Here is a 22,413-nt window from a genome sequence, read left to right on the forward strand (position 1 = left end):
ACAATAAATCTGACGACATAGTGTGTTTGTTTTTTATTTGTTTTTATTCAGGACAAATTATTGATAAAAAATTCAAATTTCAAATTTGTTTCGTGGAATTCCCATTGATGATTTTGTTAACGTGGAATCAACCACCCACTTGAGAATGTTCCTCTTGTGTTCTCACAGTGGCTGTTTTTTTGTTTAACGTCATACCCAGCAATATTCCACCTTTATGACAGCGTCCGGTAAATTCCCCACGGAATTGCGTATGATACAACGTATCCATGCTTGCGTAAGATCCATGCTTTCCGTAAAAGGCGACTATGCTTGTCGTAAGAGGCGACTAACAGGATCGGATGGTCAGACTCACTGACTTGGTTGATGTATGTCATCGTATCCCAAAAGCGTGGATCGATGCTCATGACATCAATGACTGGATTGTCTGGTCCAGACTCGATTATTTACATTTACGTCGTCATATAGCTGTAATATTGCTGAGTGCGGCGTTAAACAACAAACAAACAAACAAAGAAAGCGTATGGTACGTATTTGGTTTGATACGCTCGTCTTGGAAGGTTTTCTGGGTACTGTGCAAATATCAGAGAAGTAATCGTAATATTGCCCCGAGCGTTCACTGTCACACATTTACTGGTTCAACGGGTGTTCAACTTTGTCAAGAAGACCGTTACTATACAGCAGATCTTTCAATTTGAGACAGGTTATTATGTTTTGTGGGGCGTCGGGTAGCCTAGTGGTTAAAGCTCGTCACGCCGAAGACCCGAGTTCAATTCCCGACATGGGTACAATGTGTGAAGCCCATTTCTGGTGTCCCCCGCCGTGATATTGCTTGAATATTGCTAAAAGCGGCGTAAAACCAAACTCACTCATGCACTATTATGTTTTGTGTATATGAATATTGGCCTGCACATTTTTGGTCAACTTCGTTGAGCTTGATGGTTCGGTAAGGTATATCACTGCCACAATGCTTGCTTTAATACACTTGTTTCTGTACTTCTATGTTTACATAAATATTGATACCAACAAGCAACTATCCAAGTATGACGTGTGATACATGATTTATCAGCCCCGTGAAGATCCGGGGTAGGATAGGTTTTAAGTAACCTATGCTTGCCGTAAAAGGCGACGGTGCTTGTTGTCAGAGGCGACTAACGGGATCGGGTGGTCAGACTCGCTGACATGGTTGATGCATGTAATCGTATCCCAAAAGCGTGGACCGATGCTCATGACATCAATCACTGGTCACTGCCAGCTTAATGTGGGAGGAAAGCAGTTATAATCTACATCATAAAATTATAGAATCTGATATAATATTATATTCATTGTACCATAAACACATTCCTTTGCCGTCACATTGGATACGATGTGTGGAGTTCAATCAGTCCCCGCCGTGATATTGCTGTAACATATAGTTAAAAACGGCGTAAGAACATACCCACTCACTCTCTTGTGGTCAACCTAGTTACCATGGTAAAGTCAACACTGCACCGGAGTGAGTCGATATAACCTGCCGGGCTAAAGAAAGTATTCACTTGAAAAATATATTTGACAAAACAAATTCAAACGTTATCAAAACGTTACGACGTTGGAAAGAATGGCCGAAAAACTGCAGTACAGTAAACTACGGTTATAACGAACTCAAAGGGACCACTTATTTTAGTTCGTTATAACCGTAGTTCGTTATAAGCATAGATACAGCATATATACAACAAATGGCCGGGACTAAAAAATAAGTTCGTTATATCGGTCAGTTCGTTATAAGCGCGTTCGTTATAACCGTAGTTTACTGTAATTTAAAGGTTAGTCGTTAAACCGATTATTGTTTTCTCCGTGTGCCGGTATACTATATATAAATCACTTTAGCTAAATAAGCGTCTATGTCTCATTAATAGTATTTAAACATATGTTTCATTTACCAGTGTTAGTGTGTGTATGGCGAGTGTATGTGCTCCAGTTCTATTTCATTTCATTCATGTGCGCAGAATAAGTCTTCAGCAACCCATGCTTGACGTAAGAGGCGACTAACGCGATCGGGTGGTCAGACTCGCTGACTTGGTTGATGCATGTCATCGATCCCAATTGCGTAGAGCGATGCTCCTAATGTCAATCACTAGATTGTCTGGTCTGGTCGATTATTTACAGACCGCCGTCATATAGCTGGAATATTGCTGAGTGCGGCGTTAAACAACAAACAAACAAACAAATAATTGCATGTGCGTTTGTGTTGGTAAAGGTTAAATTCTAGAATCTGATATATTATGTTCACTGTACCATATTTACATTACAGTTATATACCTTAGCTTAGGATTGTAGAATATTACATCATGAATATCTGTACAGTGTAGTACGTGTAGTTGATTCTTATTTAATCTGCTTGGGTTTGTTTTGTCATTCTGTGATAGAAGTGTATGTGTTTTATTGCATTCATTGTTACAGGGTGTCGTAATAAATGGACCTCTCACCCTGGTCTGTGTCATGTTTAACTACATCCACCCGTGAAGATCCAGGAAGAGAATGGGTCTTCAGCAACTCATGCTTGTATCGCATGTGGTATACAGTATATATCTCTTGACATACTGTATACTGCATGTGATGTGACCTGGTCAGGCGTGCACGAGGGGTTTGCTTGAGGGAGAGGGGGGAATGTGCGCTACTGCCCAGCGCACACTGCTCGCGGTACATTGTATATTACCGCATGTGGTATACTGTATATATCTCTTGACATACTGTATACTGCATGTGATACTTGCCATAAAAGGCTATGCTTGTCGTAAGAAGCGACTAACGGGATCGGGTGGTCAGGGTCGCTGACTTGGTTGATGCGTGTCATCGATCCCAGTTGTGTGGATCAATGATCATGATATCCATCACTGGATTGTCTGGTCCAGACTCGATTATTTACAGACCGCCGTCATATAGCTGGAATACTGCAGAGTGCGGAGTTAAACAACAAACAAAACTGTCGTATATTTGTTGGTTTGTCAGAGCAATCAGACAGTCCCATCCGATTATGATGAGAATAGGTCTTCAGCAACCCATGCTTGATGAAAGATGCGACTATGCTTGTCGTAGGAGGCGTCTAAAGCTGACTTGGTTGATGCATGTCATCGTATCCCGTGCTTGGATCGATGCTCATGTCAATCACTGGACCGTCTGGTCAAGACTCGATTGTTAACAGACCGCTGTCATTTAGTTGGAATATTGCTAAGTGCGGCGTTAAACAACAAACAAACACATATCCGCACACATTTCGGGACATCGCATTTATCTCCTAGCCCATTCTCCAGTAAGAAATTGACATGTTGAAGTAGTAAGACTTCATATTGAACAGTTTGGTTCATGACTTGCAACACTGCGTTGATGCCTACATGTCGCATAGCAAATTATTTACATATTTATTTATTACATACATTGGTATACATATACATACATATACATTACATACATACATATGTAGATTTACATTTTCGCAAGAGTTTATTCATTTTGGGCCCATTTAGGATCGGCATTATTCATGAAATTATCATACTTGTTAGAAGTCGTTATGACATTTACCAGACGTGTTCTAGAGTATGTTTATTTCAACACATGTACATTTTGGACTTATAACAGCGCTAAGGCTAAATGCGTCGGGAAAACTGATTACCGTATTCGACGTAATAAGCGCCCCGCTCTAATAAGCGCCCACAGCGAGATTTGCTGATATATTGGCTAGTGAACAATCCCAATTATCACCCCTTCCGATCCCGTATAATACGCACTCCTGTGTTATATGCACCCTTTATTATTGGCAATTAAATTCTGGAAAAATATATCTGTCGTACATAAACATTTCAGGCTGCCAGCATAAACCGCGAAATTTATCTTTCAACTCTGTTTTTTTTCAACCAAAATGATATTCTAATAAGAGCCCCCAATTTCTAGTTTGGAGAGCCCCCTGGGCGCTTATTACTTCAAATGCGGTAATACAAGTTATCGATTTCATATGGGACTCATATTGGACTTTAGACTCACTAAATTACACATATAAAATAATGGTATCAGTCTTTCGATTCAAATGACACGTTCCTAACCGTTAATCATGCCAGTACCACAAAGATAGGCTAGCTACACACTCATTTTGTTTACACACACATTGGAATGCGTAGTGGGATCAAAGGTCGCAATTTCATTCAAGGGAGACAAGCCCAAGTTTGTTTGGAAAATTGCTTCATCTGTGAATCACGTGACACACTGTTTCAGAGCAGCCTGCGCAGCCGATGATCTCATGCTGTATGGCTAATGCTAATCAGTTAGACCTAACAGTGATCGTCGACAGCCAACTCAGCGGTAATAGCATAACCCGGCTGATGTCCATATTGCACGGACTTCTGTATGGTCGCAGCTAGTCAAGCCGAAACCGTTAGGAGTTTATCTCGTGCAGAAGTGGAGTTTCTCGTGGAGAGCATCTTGCATACACTATCGGTTTGACACTGACAGCGATCGCCATGACGGAGTGGTTCTTGGGACTGGCGTTTTTGTTGGGAATCTTCAAGATTTTGAACATGTCAAGCCTGGCAGTGGCGCCTGACATCTATATCAAAGATCGGTCGTCTGCTTTTGTGAAGAGCATCCTCGCTGCTTGCCCCATCTTCCTTGAACCGTAAGTTCAATTTTCGCGCACCTGCCTTGATTGACAGGTATACATTTCACATGGTTGATCTGCATTGTGCGGTGGTTCCGTGACTGATACTGTGTTTGGAAAATTGTTGTTTTGCGAGCTGGGAGCATGCAGATGTTTGGCACAATGCAGGTAGGGTCGGCTACCGCCTACTTTTGCGTTTCCGGGTTCAACCAAAGTGCACCTGCACGCAAATCTGGAGCGTTTCGGTGTGGCCAGTAAAATAATACGAAGCTGGGCTCTGCTCTGCTATTTCAGTTTCAATTGAAGGTGCACACTGATCATCCAGACCCTTATTAAAGCGAGTCCCAGCTCACGTAATTATCATATAGACGGAAATTATGAAATTAATTTAACACGAGCAGACATGCGATCGTAAGCGTAATGACGGACCGACTTTCATAGTGAGGCAGCTATGGCCACGCTTTTTTAAATTTATGTTTGACGGATTTATTCCAGGTTTTCCACACCTTGGTCGAAATAAAAACTAATGTCAATTATTTATTTATTTATTTAATATGAAAGCCATTCTGCCGTGAAGTTAATACTGCAGGTGACCCGTGAAGATGTGTGGTGAATAGGTCTTCAGCAACCCATGCTTGCCATAAAAGGCGACTATGCTTGTAGAAAGAGGCGACTAATGGGATCGGGTGGTCAGGCTCACTGACTTGGTTGAAGCATGTCATTGTATCTCAGTTGTGTAGATCGATGCTCATTATGTCAGTCATCAGATTGTCTGGTCCAGACTTGATTTTTAACAGACTACTGTCATATAGCTGGAATATTGCTGAGTGCGGCGTTTAACAACAAACAAACATACATTATACTGCAGGTTGTCTCTTTAATCACTGATAGTAGACATAGAATTTATGTAAAGTTAAGACATATTATGTTGTATAAGATGGTCTGTATTTCTAGTGGGAGAGATAATAAAATAGGTATTTGTATGTTTAATTTATTTTTTAGACTGGCTGCTTTTCAGTTAGGGCGATGGCCCATGAAATGAAAAATAAGAAATATATGGCCTAATAATGATCTCGATCATATGTGAATATCAATCAGTGGTTGAAGAAATTTGTCCCAAACCATCACAACCATTTCTTGTATTTGTACATTGAACAAAGGCCTGTTGAAGGGCAGGGTTCATATGAAATACTAACCTAGGTTCTAGTTCTAGCTGAGGGTTCATGTTTTTGCAATTGTGGCACACCGAACATTAGGGGTGACTATTTGTCTGGAAATCACTGTTGCAATAACTATTGATATTGAAAGAAACTATTGTGCTAACTATTGATATTGCAAGCAGAGACCATATAATGGACTATAATAGTCTATTATATGGTCTCTGTTGCTAGCAACTGTTACGATAAGTATCGATAGTTTTCAATGCATCATTTTAGATAGATTTTAGAGTTGAATTAAAACTTGGAACTGAAGTTTCCTTTGAATGTGATAAGTATAACAAATAAAAAGTTAAGTTTGAGATATGACTGATTTGTTTTTTCTTTACCCAAATGATTTAAGAAAAAGAAACTTCCACATTACCATGTGCAAATTACTACCACTCATGATCACAAGAAAAACTAATTTGAACAGCATTGCATATATTTGATTGATATGGTTAATACAATCATAACTATCGATATTCCTAACTGAAATCGATACTATTGATCGGAAACTGATTTAACAATCGATTTATTGACTTTAAGTGCTTACCAATAGCAATATATTGATATTTCGATTTATCGTGACACCCCTACCGAACATAATGAGTGACTTACAGCTGTCAAATTGTGTCGTTGCTCGTACAATGTTCCATGTGAAGGAGTTGATATACCGTATTCGACGTAATAAGCGCCCCGCTCTAATAAGCTAATAAGTGCCGACCGCGATATTTGCTAATATATAAGCTAGTGAACAATCCCAATTAGCACCCCTTCCGATTGATCAATGTACACAAGACGTTTTTATTCGCGTATAATACGCACTCGTGTGTTATATGCACCCTTAATTATGGGTAATTAAATTCTGGAAAAATACATCTGTCGTATATGAACATTTCAGGCTGTCAGCATAAAACGCGAAATTTATCTTTCAACTCTGTTTTTTCACCTAAATAATATTCTAATAAGAGCCCCCTATTTAAATTTTGAGAGCGCCCTGGGCGCTTATTACGTCGATTACGGTACTTGACAGACAGGCTTGGCAGCTAGCCAGAATAGATATGATAGAAAACAGCATTTCCAAGAGGCGAAGGTTTTTCCTTTCAAATACCATCCTCATTTATCAAGGGTATTATCAATGTGACCATTTTGAAAACGACCCCGGGCCAAATTGCGATTGTTGCTTTGTTTCGAAAGTAATGTCACCATCTCCATCGTACTGGGCACTTATTACTCTAACTCATGAAAGTGACGTGATTGGACAGCTATTTATGGCGTTGTAATATCTGACGTATTAGTGAGTGAGTGAGTGTGGTGTTATGCCGCTTTCAGCAATATTCCAGCAATATCACGGCGGGGGACACCAGAAATGGGCTTCACACATTGTACCCATGTCAGGAATCAAACCCTGGTCTTCGGCGTGACGAGGGAATGCTTTAACCACAAGGCTACCAGACCGTCCCCTGAAGTGGAAATGAGATGCAAGGATGGGTGATATCTGTCCATCCGCCACATTCTGTTTCTGGGGCAAAACTTGGAAACCTGTGCTTGTTAGGGCTGGGACGGGTAACTCGGGTACCCGGGTCGGGTGGGTACTGAGTAGGACCCGGGTACCCACATGACTACCCGGACCCGTGGTTAGTCACGTGATATATTGTTTAATGACCAAAATAATCTAGATCTCTATGGTTGCACTACAAGTCACTAATGTTCGCATTTCTTTCTGACTATGCACCCATTCTTTCTGATTTTTCATATGGTTGAATAAAGATATAACTTAATTCAACTTCAGTGTATGAATGACCAGATTGTTTAATACGTGTATCTTAATACGTTTTGCTAGGGCTATGCTAAAAATGTTCCCATTCGCACATTTTGAGACATCTCCTGAGACCTACAGTGGGTGCGCGGGTAGGGTCGGGTAATAGTGGGGTGGGTACCCGTGTAGTGCTTGTCATAGTTTTAGAAGATACTCCCAATGTACTTTTTTTTCATGCCCCTCCCTGAAAAGACAAAATACAAAAGCAGCGATACAAACTAACACTTTTGATCCACTAGCCCACATTATATATGACTATAAGGGTATCGACTATTTTTCCTCCGACGAATGAGGGCTGTTGAAAAGACAGGGCTTCTGCAAATGATAATGCCCTGAAAAATAGCGTTACTGTTATTATAGCTATAATAGATAGAATTTGTTATCAAAGAGAAACAAACAACAATATCAGTTTTAAACATTTACTGCAATCAATACACAATGAATGCCACTGACCCACTTTTACAAATATGAAAAGGTCATGGAACAAACCAGATGACATCACCTATCCCTATCTTATGACATCACTTAACAACGGGCGTGATAATGGCCCGTCGTCAAGCAATATGAGGGCTATGTCAAGCTACAGTGGCCCGCTTATATCTGATAATATGCAGGTGGTTTAATGATAATTATATCCATTTTAGCTATTTCAGCTATAATCATGATAATGTAGCACAACCCTTAAAAAAGGCAAATTTCTACAAGTCGATACTTTAACCATTGGGCAGTTTGTCAAGGATTATAGGACCAGTGCCAATTTCCATCACTGGAAAGCACTTTATCAAATATAATGCAATGCCTATTTCTTCATGACTCTTTAAAATATGTGTATTTTTTGTATGACACGCCTTAATGTCTAAGATACCCATCAGCACTTGTGTATTACCGTATTCGATGTTATAAGCGCCCAGGGCGCTCTCAAAATTAGACATAGGGGGCTCTTATTAGAATATTATTTTGGTGGAAAAAAAACAGAGCTGAAAGCATAAATTTCGTGGCTTATGCTGACAGCCTGAAATGTTGACATACAACAGATATATTTTTCCGGAAATTAATTGCCCATAATTAAGGGTGCATATAACACACAAGTGCGTATTATACACAAATAAATGTCTTGTCTTGTGTACATTGATCAATCGGAAGGGGTGCTGATTGGGATTGTTCACTAGCCAATATATTAGCAAATATCGCCGTGGGCGCTTATTAGAGCGGGGCGCTTATTACGTCGAATACGGTATGTGAATTTTGTTTTTTAAAAGCTTTATTGCAATTTCTTTTTATAAAACCATATAGAAGTATTCTTTTGAGTGCTCACCAAGCACCAGTTCATTTCATTTTTTGGATGCTGGTATAATATCACTGACTTAAAATATTTTCAATTCAAAATGAAACAATATCAACCGAGACGTATAGTTTCTTTTGCTCTGCAGTGTAGGAAGCAGTGACTTAGGATTTCACATAGTCTGTAATCCAATGGGTGAGTGAGTGAGTTGGGTTTAACGCCGCTTTTAACAGTATTCCAGTTATATCACGGCATGTCAGCTTAATGTGGGAGGAAAGCCCAAGTGATGCAGGTATGAGACGTTTACCACTTCGGTGAAACCCACGAGCACGGGTATGGTGCTGACAAACCTAGAAAGATAATTGGGGCAAACCAGGATTTGACTTGGTTGATGCATGTCATCGTATCCCAAAAGCGTGGATCGATGCTCATGACATCAATGACTGGATTGTCTGGTCCAGACTCGATTATTTACAGACTGCTGTCATATAGCAGCAATATTGCTGAGTGCGGAGTTAAACGACAAGCAAACAAACGATGACATGCATCAACCAAGTCAGCGAGCCTGGCCACCGGATCCCGGCCACCTGATCCCGTTAGTCGCTTCTTACAACAAGCTGAGCAGAGAAGTATATGTTACAAATATCAGGTTAATATGAATCATCGTCACCAGTATCAGATAAGGTCTTGCCAGGGACTTGATTCAACAACTGCCTGATAAGAAATGGCTGATGACAGGGGCCATGTCAGTGTTGTTTACATAATAGAGAAATCCGGAGAGTCTGTATCCTTAATATCGTCAGGGTTCGCACTTCGGTAAATCAACACTAACACATGGATAGATTTCCGTGGTTCTCGCGATCTCAAATTATCCACCCTTGATTTTCATTGTCCAATTGTATTTGCTACACTACTCAGTGAGTAAGTGAATGGGGTTTAACGCCACTTTTTGCAGTATTCCAGTTATGTCGCGGCGTGTCAGCTTAATGTGGGAGGAAAGCCTGAAGTGGTTCAGGAGTCAGACGTTTACCACTTTGGTGAAACCTACGAGCACGGGTATGGTACTGACAAACCTAGAAACATAATCGGGGCGAATCGGGATTCGAACCCATAATCATAGGTTTCTGGCGTGCCAAAGGGAAGCAGCTCTGCACAGCGAATCGTGGCGCCTTAGACGATTGGGCCACCCGTGCCCCCGCTACACTACTCAGACTAACAGACCAATCAGAATGGGAGGTTAAATGGCAGCTCAATGTTGTGTTGGCAATATCAATAAAATTTTGTTTGTTGTTTAACGCCGCACTCAGCAATATTGTAGCTATGTACACAGATTTATACATGCGTGTCAATAATTCTAGAAAATTAAGTTAGATGTAACAAAATTATTGTAATAGTCTTACGGGATCACTATGTAAATAATCGAGTCTGGACCAGACAATCAAGTGATCATGAGCATCGATCCACGCAATCGGGATCGATGACATGCATCAACCAAGTCAGCCAGCCTGACCATCCCGTTAGTCGCTGCTTACAAAAAGCAAAGCCGCCTTTTACGGCAAGCATGGGCTGCTGAAGACCTATTCTACCCCGAATCTTCACAGGTATCACAGGAATAAAATCTAGGGGTTAGAGTAGGTTGACCGAAGATATGAGCCCTGAAGATATAGAAGATTAATCAGCCAGTGTTTTGTACATAATGGAGATATGAGAAGAGAAGGTTGATTCTACTTCTGGAATCACCATATTCGAGTGATTTCTCCAACTTAAATCATGTTAAGGTTGATGTAGGATGTTTCTATAATTTTTCATAATGACCTATGTAGTTATGTCAAATTTTACTTGTTAAAATGCACGTTCAGAATGACAAGTGAATTCCTGGCTCAACATGCACAGGAAGAACAATAGTGTGAGGTCATGAAAATGGTGTAGAGTTGAATAATTTCTGACTAACAACAATGTAATACTTGACCTCCGCAGCTCATGATAAGCTGGTGGGTATATTGCGGTCATATCACCATGACATTGTATACTACATCAAGAGGTTATCACACTAAATCATGTTGACTGTATGGGATTCCCCCATTCGTTGTCAACTCAAGTTATTCTGGGACAAGCCGAATAACAACTTGTAGCCCTCTCGTAGCTATTTTTGCGACTGGGTTCCGTCTAAGCGCAAACAGGCATAGTTAAAAGAATTGTCAACCCGTCACGTAATGATTCACGTATATTTTCCCCATGTCGTATATATTCAAGATGCTATTTAAGACACATCGCGATTTACAGTATTATACAGTCTGATTGAACACATTTAACTGTATCTTTGGTATAACTTTAGATCCAAGACATGTGTAAAATCAAACATTATTCACGAGGGACTCTTTGACCGAAGTACCTGAAGTCATATGGTCATTATGATTGGTTTGTATAATTTCGCACAAAACATTCATCGATAAGGAGATAAGTCTTCTCGCAGGTTACGGAAAGGGGCGAGTAGTGACAAAAGGGGATTCCCCAAGCAACGTTGCACTCGTGTCATCCATATTGCCCAAGACTATCGATATATTTTCATGAAACATTAGGCATGTTACCATCATTTTACAGTTGTTCAAATGCTTTTGATAAAGGGACATTTTTTAAAAACCATTTAATTCGATCACATGGTTGTGTAGCAGGGCGTGGAGACATTCTTACCCCAACGTGGGGCTGAGCACGTTCATATTAAATTTGAGCAAAATAAGCCTCAGTACCCTACTATGCGTCCCGGGACGTGCCTTCTGTTGACTGGGGAGTATGGAGCAGGGCGTGGAGACATCTCACAGATGACATCCTTACCTTGTCACCTTGCTGATGGGGTTAACCTCTTTGGTCATGTGGACAAGGCGTCCAACCTCGGATCAGAAGGTCCGTGGTTCGAATCCCATCACGGGACTCGGAAATTTTATGGCCGCTACAAAATGGTGCCCAACTTGGGGCTGAGCACGTTCATATTAAATTTGAGCAAAATAAGCCTCAGTACCCTACTATGCGGCCCGGGACGTGCCTTCTGTTGACGGGGGAGTATGTAGCAGGGCGTGGAGACATTCTTAGCTTGTCAGCTTGCTGACAGGGTTAACCTCTTTGGTCATGTGGACAAGGCGTCCGACCTCGGATCAGAGGGTCCGTGGTTCGAATCAAATCACGGGACTCGGAAATTTTATGGCCGCTATAGTTGCAAGGATAACACTTCCAAAATTATAAAACCAGTCTTGACAAACTAATATGAAGACCAAAACTTTAAAGGGACAAAATTTCAAAAATATTATTGGCTTTCAATTGCACACTAATCTGTTGTCGGGGTTGTTTAAGGCGCCGCGATTCGCTGTGCAGAGTTGTGTCCCTTGGGCACTCTGGAAACCAATGATTGTGGGTTCAAATCCTGGTTCGCCCTGATTATGTTTCGAGGTTTGTCAGTACCATAACCGTGCTCGTGGGTTTCACCGAAGTGGTAAACGTCTGAGACCTGCATCACTTCCGGCTTCCTCCCAAATTAAGCTGACACGCCATGATATAACTGGAATACTGTTTAAAGCGGCGTTAAACCTCACTCACTCACTGTTTTGTTGTCAAGTATGTTCACTGTGTTATGAGTAGGGAAGAGTATTGGAGGTTTAAAGTGTATCACAATATTTTACAATGCACAAGGCCTCATTGCGATACGATCACGATATATTGTATAATTAAAAAATTGAATTAAGAAGCAATTTGAGATATCAATGGAGGAAGTGAAGTTCATAATTGGAACAAAACAAGATGCTGGAACAGCATAATGTTTACTCATTCAATAAATATGCACGGAGGCACGCTCCGGGACAGTGATGACTTGGTGTTACACCACTGCCACTGAGGAACTCCAGAATGGGAACTTGTCAAAGGTACATATATTTGGGAAGTGTATAACATTAAATACATGATAAAATCGCTATTTGCAATCACCAGATATATTGAGCAATATAACATGATATTGTGATACCTATCATGGAAAGAATGAACCTCAATTTACCGATATACCGGTAATACCGCGCACCCTTAGTCATGAGAATTCAACGTTAGAAATTGGCACTAGTCCTGTTGTCAAGGCAAAAGTGCCCAATAGTTAAGGTATCATAAGGACTAGTAGAAATTTGCCATTTTTACGGGTTTTGCTTTATGTTATCATAATAAGGACTAGTGACCGCCTCCGTGGTCTTGTGGTAGAGCATCCACCCGGGGAGTGGATCCCCGGCCGCGTCATACCAAAAGACGCTAAAAGATGGTACTTGAAGTTACCCAGTCTGGTGCTCAGCATTAAGGGGCTAAAACAAGGACTGGTCGGCTCGAAGTCAGTATACTGTGTCTGAGTGGGGTATTCATGTTAAACTGTGGCATGGTATTTCAGTGAGCTAGCACTATAAATCGGCATCAGTTCGGACTAGTACAAGCAGCCGCACACACACATGCATGCACGTCGCTATATAAGTGCAATAATCTTGGACACGACGTTAAACCCAATTTCACCCTACCTATAAGGGACTAGTGGACTAAAAATGTTACTTTCTCCCCCTGGAGATAAGATCATGCTGACTGATAATACGGAGTGGGGTCAAGGATTTTGAAATACCGTATTCGGCGTAATAAACGCCCCGCTCTAATAAGTGCCCACGGCGATATTTGCTAATATATTGGCAAGTGAACAATCCCAATTAGCACCCCTTCCGATTGATCAATGTACACAAGACTTATCTATTCGTGTATAATACGCACTTGTTTGTATATGCACCCTTAATTATGGGCAATTAAATTCTGGAAAATATATCTGTCGTATATAAACAGTTCAGGCTGTCAACATAATCCACGAAATTTATCTTTCAACTCTGTTTTTTTCCACCAAAATAATATTTTTAATAAGAGACCCCTATTATAATTTTGAGAGCGCCCTATTCGGTAGGCGGATTGAGCATAATTCATTACAATGATGAGGTTTGAACAAGTAGTAGTGACCAAAATACAAAGGCGAATTGCCTAAAAGGCTCCCATACACCCTCGTGGTGAAAGGATACATCGGTTGATACAATACACGAAACACGTGTCTACAGCTAGCTAGCCTGCTCTGAAATATTTTTAGTCAAGACATTTCCACCAATTTGACGTAAATATGCTTATTCCGATACGTATCGTATTGTGACCTTTGTACTGTGATACGTATTGTATCGAGGCCTTACTGTATGGTTTCACCTCTAGTACACAGCTGCACCCCCTCTCTGGATCCGCCAGTGTTATAGGATGGCAAAATCAATGACTTGGTCACAGTCCATGTCCAATCAAACACTGGGAGGTATCAAATGTACTTTGATCACTATAATCAATTGCAGTCTACTTGGTTACACCTGTAATGATTGCTGTACAAGAACACGCATGTTCAGTGTTTGAAAGTAAAGGGCTCCTGCAGCAGTAGATTTATCAATTCCTTTGGCCTCATTTCGTGGTGATTTATGAGCAAATATGAAATGAAAGTTAACTATTTTTGGTATTTAAGTCACCTGCTACTGTTCATTATGACACCATAGCTCTGCAGAGTTATTACTTTGATAACAAAATTTGGCAGTTTGTTTTGTGCCAATTTGGGAACATTTACTGACAAATGTTTTCAGACTATGAATACGCCATGATCCATCCATCCACGGGATCGAATATCGGCCTCTAGGCTGCTCTCCGCCTTAGTTTCTTTTCCAGTTTAGTCGCTAAGAGACTTTTTCACCTATTGTTCTTTCGCCAACATCGGTATATCCAGTTCTCTGTTGGTGTGTCGCACAATGTTTCAGAGATAGTGGTGGGGTTAAAATGGATACTAGTTTTGCTTTTTAGCTCACCTGGAACCAGTCATTAGTACCCATAGCAACATGTTCCCTACATACTTCCTGACTTTCCCATTATGTCGCCATTGCAACATGTTCCCTACATACTTCCTGACTCTCCCCTGAACACTTGCAGGTACATCCCCACCTTGATATGGGGGAAGAGCGGCCACATCCAGACGATCGTGTACGGCAAGATGGGGCGTGTCCAGTACCCCGACCTCAAGGGGGACAGACACGAACACATCATGTCCGACGGCGCCACCTCCACGTTCGATGTGTACCATCCTCTCTCAGAACACCAAGCAGGAGGTAGGGCGGGATGTATTAACAGAGGTGCCAGTCTTTACGAAGTTGGCTTATAACGACAAATTTTAGCCTGAAAATATGCTATTAGCGTATTCGACGTAATAAGCGCCCCGCTCTAATAAGCGCCCATGGCAATATTTGCTAATATATTGGCTAGTGAACAATCCAAATCAGCACCCCTTCCGGTTATCAATGTACACAAGACTTATTTATTCGTGTATAATACACACTCGTGTGTTATATCACCCTTAATTATGGGCAATAATTTAAATTATTGAAAAATATATCGGTAGTATGTAAACATTTCAGGCTGTTAGCATAAACCACGAAATTTACAATCTTTCAACTCAAAATTATATTCTAATAAGCGCCCCCTATTTCTAATTTTGAGAGCGCCCTGGGCGCTTATTACTTTAAATACTGTCCTGTTTTTTTTGCATATTATACACATGATATTATATAACATAGAGCAAATTGTTAATGCACCCGTGACTTGAAGAATTGATCAGCAAGATTATGCTGACCAATGAGTGACATGTCTTTGACAGGCCAATCAGTGATAAGTTAAGTGTAGGCTCCCTTTGTCCATTGCTGTCGTAAAAGGCGACTAACGGGATCGGGTGGTCAGGCTCGCTGACTTGGTTGAGACATGTCATCGATCCCAATTGCGTGGATCGATGCTCATGATAGCAATCACTGGATTGTCTGGTCCAGACTCGATTATTTACAGACCGTCATATAGCTGGAATATTGCTGAGTGCGGCGTTAAACAACCAACCAACCAACCAACAACCTTTGTCCATTGCTGATCAGCGTCAATTATCTGTTGGCTTCTCTTCTTAAGTTTCCACCTTTGTTATCGTATTACTTTTGTTGTTCTTACAGGAAAATATATATGCTCTCTGCCTCGTAGCATTTATTCACCTGATGAATGAGTAAGCATACTCCGAAATGTTGTGTTCCTCATAATAAAGGAGTTGACATCCATAGATTCTTTTCCCTAATGATATAGCCATGCTATAAATTTATACCATACATAGTGTTAAAATATTTCATTATTCATTTATGCGAGGTCTCTGATTGGTTGGTATGTTAAAACACACTCAAGTCATATTATCGATCTTAGAAGTTGGCCGCAACTGAATAGTTTGAATCTACAATTCATTTTATTTCCAGCAAGTTCAAGGGCAAATTATTTGAATCCAGCATTTACAGGAACTGATGATCTTTTTTTTAAAAATCCCACATGCTCTAACACCTGTGACTCTTTAAATTTAAATGTTCAGCTCCCTTACGGGATGCAGATGGGCTCCTTGTTTCGCTGGCCAGAGTCAGTTTGTGTTATGTTGAAGCTATCTCAAATCCCAAGATCTGGTAGAATTTCAAGCTTCTTTTTGTTCAATCAGGGTAAGTTTCATCCCTGGTATGATGTTCTACAGTTATCTCTGGCTACAAGTTACAACGCTACCTTTGGGGTAAAATAATTGATGAGCGTTATAGACGATCAGGGGTTTAACCGAGGTGGAGTCGTAGGGAGTAGATGACCAATAGATCAGTACATGCTCTGCCTACCTAACATGATCTACATTGCACTTTTTAGTGTTTAATAAAAGATTAGAATACTAGTTGTTTATGATTTATAGCGTAAAAAAGATTTATGGAGCGTTATGCGCTCTAAGAATAACACATCAGATCCCTTCTGCGAATTCAACGAAGAGGTATAACAAACTTGGTCAACAAAAATGTGAAATTTGATATAAAACATCAAAAGACATGATGATTTACCATTTAAATTGTATTTCCTGCTTTCCAAGGCATTGTTTGATATGTAGATATTTAGATTACCATGTGTATTATTATCACCATAATTTTTCATTGGGGTGGAAAGCCCGAAGTGATGGAGATATCAGACATGTACCACTTCGGTTAAACCCATGAGTACCAGTATGGTGCTGACAAACCTAGATACCTAATCGGGACAAACCGTGATTCGAACCCACAATCTTAGACAACTGGGTCACCCGTGACCCTGATTGAGAATAGTGATGAGTTGACTGAATGTGTGTGTTGTAGGAGACTACTCCCTGCTCGTGTGTCCGGGGATAGCCAACTGCAGCGAGAGCCCCTACATCCGCACCCTGGTGCACATGGCCCAGCGGGGAGGCTACAGGGTGGCGGTCCTCAACCATCTCGGGGCTTTACGAGATGTGGAACTCACGTCACCGCGGATATTTGATTATGGTGAGTATGATCTCATTTTCGTGTCTGCCCATAAGTGCTTCTCGACTTCATCCTGCTTGAAACATCTTGGTGCATAAAGACCCTAGGCTGATACACAAGAGTTGTCTCCCCTAGCACATACACAGTAATTGTTTCCCCTACGGCATACACAAGAGTTGTCTTCCCTAGCACATACACAGGAGTTTTCTCCCATAGCACATACACAAGAGTTGTCTCCCCTCGCACATACACAGGAGTTTTCTCCCTTAGCACATACACAAGAGTTGTCTTCCCTAACACATACACAGTAATTGTCTCCCCTACTACATACACAAGAGTTGTCTTCCCTTGCAGATGTTGGGTGATGTTCCATTAGTCTGCAATCTTGAACCAATCTGATCAAACAAACAACAAGTTAACTCATCTGGGGAATATGGTTAGTCGTACACATTTTAATTTAAATGAATTCGATCACATTCCCCAAGACATTAACAAAACTATAAACGTTGGTACATTTGGGGTTAGAGGGCAGATTTCAAGATTCTGGTCATGGCTGCGCCCACACTGGTGGCAGCAATGTTACCGAGTGTGTAACTAAGGTGCCACGTGCTGGGAAGGAGCTTGATACACAAGAGTTGTCTTCCCTAGCACATACACAAGATTTATCTTCCCTAACACACAGATAACAGATGTCTTCCCTGTTAATTGTTAATGAGAGCTGTGTTCCCTATATGGTTAACGAGAGTTGGCTCCCCTTCTTCCCTATACTGTCAATGAGAGTTGTCCCCCTTTTCCCCCTATACTGTTAACGAGAGTTGTCTCCCCCTTCTTCCCTATACTGTCAACGAGAGTTGTCCCCTCTTTTCCCTTTAATGTTATCGAGAGTTGCCTCTCCTTCTTACCTATACTGTCAATGAGATTTGTGTCCCCTTCTTCCCTGTACTGTTATCGAGAGTTGCCTCCCCTGCAGGAAGTACACAGGAGTTCCATCACATGGTGGAGGACATGAGGAAGATCTATCCAAACAGCAGCTTCCTGGCCGTAGGCTTCAGCATGGGCGCCAACATCATCACCAAGTATCTCGGGGAGCACCCTGACCACCAGAAACACTTCATCTGTGGGATGTCCCTGTGTCAGGGATACGATGTTATACAGTGAGTTGTTCAGTTCAACAGGATGAAGGCATAAGTAGTAGACGTGTGACTTTAAAAGTTGTCCACCAATCTCTAGGGGGACATGTTAGTGTATGTGTGGTCTCCTCTAACAAACACACAAGAGTTGTCTTCCCTAACACATACACAGTAATTGTCTCCCCTAACACATACACAAGAGTTGTCTCCCCTACTACATACACAGTAATATTTCCCTGAAGCCCCCTTTTGAAAACTACATGTGGTATATTGTAGGCAGTAAAATTATTTGAGAGATGATGGCCACTTCCTTTTAAAAATGCTGGATCCGCCCTTGCAACCTATGTCCCCTAAGGGAACGGTGGACAACCAATTTACCTCACCACACACCTAATTCTATTGTCGTATACATGTCTTATTCATGCACTGAATTGGTAAGAATACCACAGTTAGGCGTTTATCTTCTCTTGCAAAATAGCAGACAACAGAAAACAAACTTAGACTTATTCACCCTATATCTGTTTCATTCAAAAATATTGTAAATATACGGAGAATGTCTCAATTCAAAACCTTTAGAGTTAATGTAGAATATAGAAGCAATATCAACTGTCTCTGGACATTGAATAAACATCATAACCACCATATTGAAAATGCCATTTTTGCCCATAAAAATTCAACTCTGAACGTAAAAAAATAATGCTGATCACACTTAATGACGAGGTTCTAATACTAGGATCCCTGGCTGGAGCCTAGTCTGTCATACAGACCCTGAAACAAATATATCCAATACAGCCCATGCAAGTCTATAATGTTTGGTAAGTCTAGATTACTGCAGAAAGTCTCTGGGCTCCTTTTTATTATATTTTATAACTATAATTTAACAACTGTTTTTTTCTGTAAAATATATTCATTTCTGAGACTAGATGTTAGTCTAATATAGCGACGTGAGAACCAAGACTATTGTTAGATGTTAGTCTAGCTTGAGCCTTGCAGCTGTTGAATGTGTTGTTAATGGCAGGCAATTAAGGGTTCACACAAAGTCCATGCAAAGAGCAGACCTTCATTTGACCTTCCACATGGTATAACAATATACACAACCATCACTGATACACTAATACTCAGAGCAGCAGTATAGTCTAGAAGGTAATTTAAGGTACCGACGTTTACTACAATATCTGAAAAACTATTGGACCTACTCCAGTCAAAATTGGTATGAGATTATTAAACAGCCATACATAACTGGATATTACATTTAAAGACAATCGGTGCATGAATAAAAAATCTGTCTATTTAGCTATCACTATGTTTCATCAACAACCAGACCTGTTCGTCACGGGTGGAATGAGCATTCATTGTAACAGCCATCTGCATAACGCTACCCCTGCGTCACAGGGCTATATGACACAGTTGAACCAATCAACTCAACTCGAAAGGTTGCACGGGAATCACCCAAGCACGAATACGGTGTTAGCGTTGGGCGTCTCAAGCAGTTATTTAATAATATTTATCCAATTATTTTTGCATTCTTTTTCAGGTCAGTGTTATTGACTAGAATGTATCATTCCTTGCCACATTATTATAACATACCAACTTTGACTGGAGTAGGTCCAATAGTTTTTCAGATATTGTAGTAAACGTCGGTACCTTAAATTAACTTCCAGACTTTAGGTGTTCACTTGATGGAGGAAGACAGTGACCTGTGAACCCATCAATGTTCTATCTTGTGTATCTGTCTGCCTGTGTAGGGTGCGCCCCCAGATAATGAGCTTCTTCCTGCCCCGACTGTATGTCTACGCGATGACGGAGAATATAAAAAAGATGCTGCAACGACACCGCAACATCCTCTTCAGCGCCTCGGCGCAGGAAAAGTATGGCAGTTTCAACATGGAGAAGATATTCAGCTCAACCTCGCTCGAAGCCTTGGATGAAGCTTACAGCTGGTAGGGCAGATTACACAGGTGTATCATAGAACATGGGGAGAGTGATCATGGGGATAGTGGAGGTGGGAGATGGGGGTAGTGGAGGGGGGGAGAAGTGGATAGTGGAGGTGGGAGACAGGGATAGTGGAGGTGGGAGACTGGGATAGTGGAGGGGGGAGACGGGGTAGTGGAGGTGGGAGACAGGGATAGTGGAGGTGGGAGGCAGGGATAGTGGAGGTGGGAGACTGGGATAGTGGAGGTGGGAGACGGGGTAGTGGAGGTGGGAGACAGGGATAGTGGAGGTGGGAGGCAGGGATAGTGGAGGTGGGAGACAGGGATAGTGGAGGTGGGAGGCAGGGATAGTGGAGGTGGGAGACAGGGATAGTGGAGGTGGGAGGCAGGGATAGTGGAGGTGGGAGACTGCGATAGTGGAGGTGGGAGACGGGGTAGTGGAGGTGGGAGACAGGGATAGTGGAGGTGGGAGGCAGGGATAGTGGAGGTGGGAGACAGGGATAGTGGAGGTGGGAGGCAGGGATAGTGGAGGTGGGGTAGTGGAGGTGGGAGACGGGGATAGTGGAGGTTGGAGATGGGGAAAGTGGAGGTGGGAGACAGGGATAGTGGAGGTGGGAGACGGGGATAGTGGAGATGGAAGATGGGGAAAGTGGAGGTGGGAGATGGGGAAAGTGGAGGGGGGAGACGGTGATAGTGGAGGGGGGAGATGGGGTAGTGGAGGTGGGAGACAGGGATAGTGGAGGTGGGAGGCAGGGATAGTGGAGGTGGGAGACTTGGATAGTGGAGGGGGGAGACGGGGTAGTGGAGGTGGGAGACAGGGATAGTGGAGGTGGGAGGCAGGGATAGTGGAGGTGGGGTAGTGGAGGTGGGAGACGGGGATAGTGGAGGTTGGAGATGGGGAAAGTGGAGATGGGAGACAGGGATAGTGGAGGTGGGAGACAGGGATAGTGGAGGTGGGAGACGGGGATAGTGGAGATGGAAGATGGGGAAAGTGGAGGTGGGAGATGGGGGTAGTGGAGGTGGGAGACAGGGATAGTGGAGGTGGGAGACTGGGATAGTGGAGGTGGAAGAAGTGGATAGTGGAGGTGGGAGACAGGGATAGTGGAGGTGGGAGACGGGGATAGTGGAGGTGGAAGAAGTGGATAGTGGAGGTGGGAGACGGGATAGTGGAGGTGGGAGACTGGGATAGTGGAGGTGGGAGACTGGGATAGTGGAGGGGGGAGACGGGGTAGTGGAGGTGGGAGACAGGGATAGTGGAGGTGGGAGGCAGGGATAGTGGAGGTGGGGTAGTGGAGGTGGGAGACGGGGATAGTGGAGGTTGGAGATGGGGAAAGTGGAGATGGGAGACAGGGATAGTGGAGGTGGGAGACAGGGATAGTGGAGATGGAAGATGGGGAAAGTGGAGGTGGGAGACAGGGATAGTGGAGATGGGAGACAGGGATAGTGGAGGGGGGAGAAGTGGATAGTGGAGGTGGGAGACGGGGATAGTGGAGGTGGAAGAAGTGGATAGTGGAGGTGGGAGACAGGGATAGTGGAGGTGGGAGACAGGGATAGTGGAGATGGGAGACAGGGATAGTGGAGGGGGGAGAAGTGGATAGTGGAGGTGGGAGACAGGGATAGTGGAGGTGGGAGACTGGGTAGTGGAGGTGGGAGACAGGGATAGTGGAGGTGGGAGACAGGGATAGTGGAGGTGGAAGAAGTGGATAGTGGAGGTGGGAGACAGGGATAGTGGAGATGGGAGACAGGGATAGTGGAGGGGGGAGACGGGGTAGTGGAGGTGGGAGACAGGGATAGTGGAGGTGGGAGACAGGGATAGTGGAGATGGGAGACAGGGATAGTGGAGGGGGGAGAAGTGGATAGTGGAGGTGGGAGGCAGGGATAGTGGAGGTGGGAGACAGGGATAGTGGAGGGGCGAGACGGGGTAGTGGAGGTGGGAGACAGGGATAGTGGAGGTGGGAGACAGGGATAGTGGAGGTGGAAGACATGGATAGTGGAGGTGGGAGACAGGGATAGTGGAGGTGGGAGAAGG

At 42.6% G+C, this 22,413-nt stretch overlaps 1 protein-coding gene across 1 annotated transcript in view; it reads left to right on the forward strand.

Moving 5' to 3' along the window:
• Positions 1 to 4,201: 4,201 nt before the first annotated feature.
• LOC124117149 (monoacylglycerol lipase ABHD2-like) overlaps positions 4,202 to 22,413 on the forward strand; it is a 34,159-nt gene continuing 15,947 nt past the window's right edge. The window contains exons 1-5 of the mRNA XM_046478894.2: positions 4,202 to 4,642; positions 14,931 to 15,106; positions 17,177 to 17,344; positions 18,294 to 18,477; positions 20,199 to 20,393. Coding sequence (XP_046334850.1) covers positions 4,488 to 4,642; positions 14,931 to 15,106; positions 17,177 to 17,344; positions 18,294 to 18,477; positions 20,199 to 20,393 — 878 coding nt within the window. The 5' untranslated portion in view covers positions 4,202 to 4,487. The remainder of the gene's footprint in view (positions 4,643 to 14,930; positions 15,107 to 17,176; positions 17,345 to 18,293; positions 18,478 to 20,198; positions 20,394 to 22,413) is intronic.

This window comes from Haliotis rufescens, unplaced genomic scaffold (genome assembly GCF_023055435.1).
Source record: "Haliotis rufescens isolate VD_foot unplaced genomic scaffold, xgHalRufe1.0.p SCAF_14, whole genome shotgun sequence".
Lineage (NCBI taxonomy): Eukaryota > Metazoa > Mollusca > Gastropoda > Lepetellida > Haliotidae > Haliotis > Haliotis rufescens.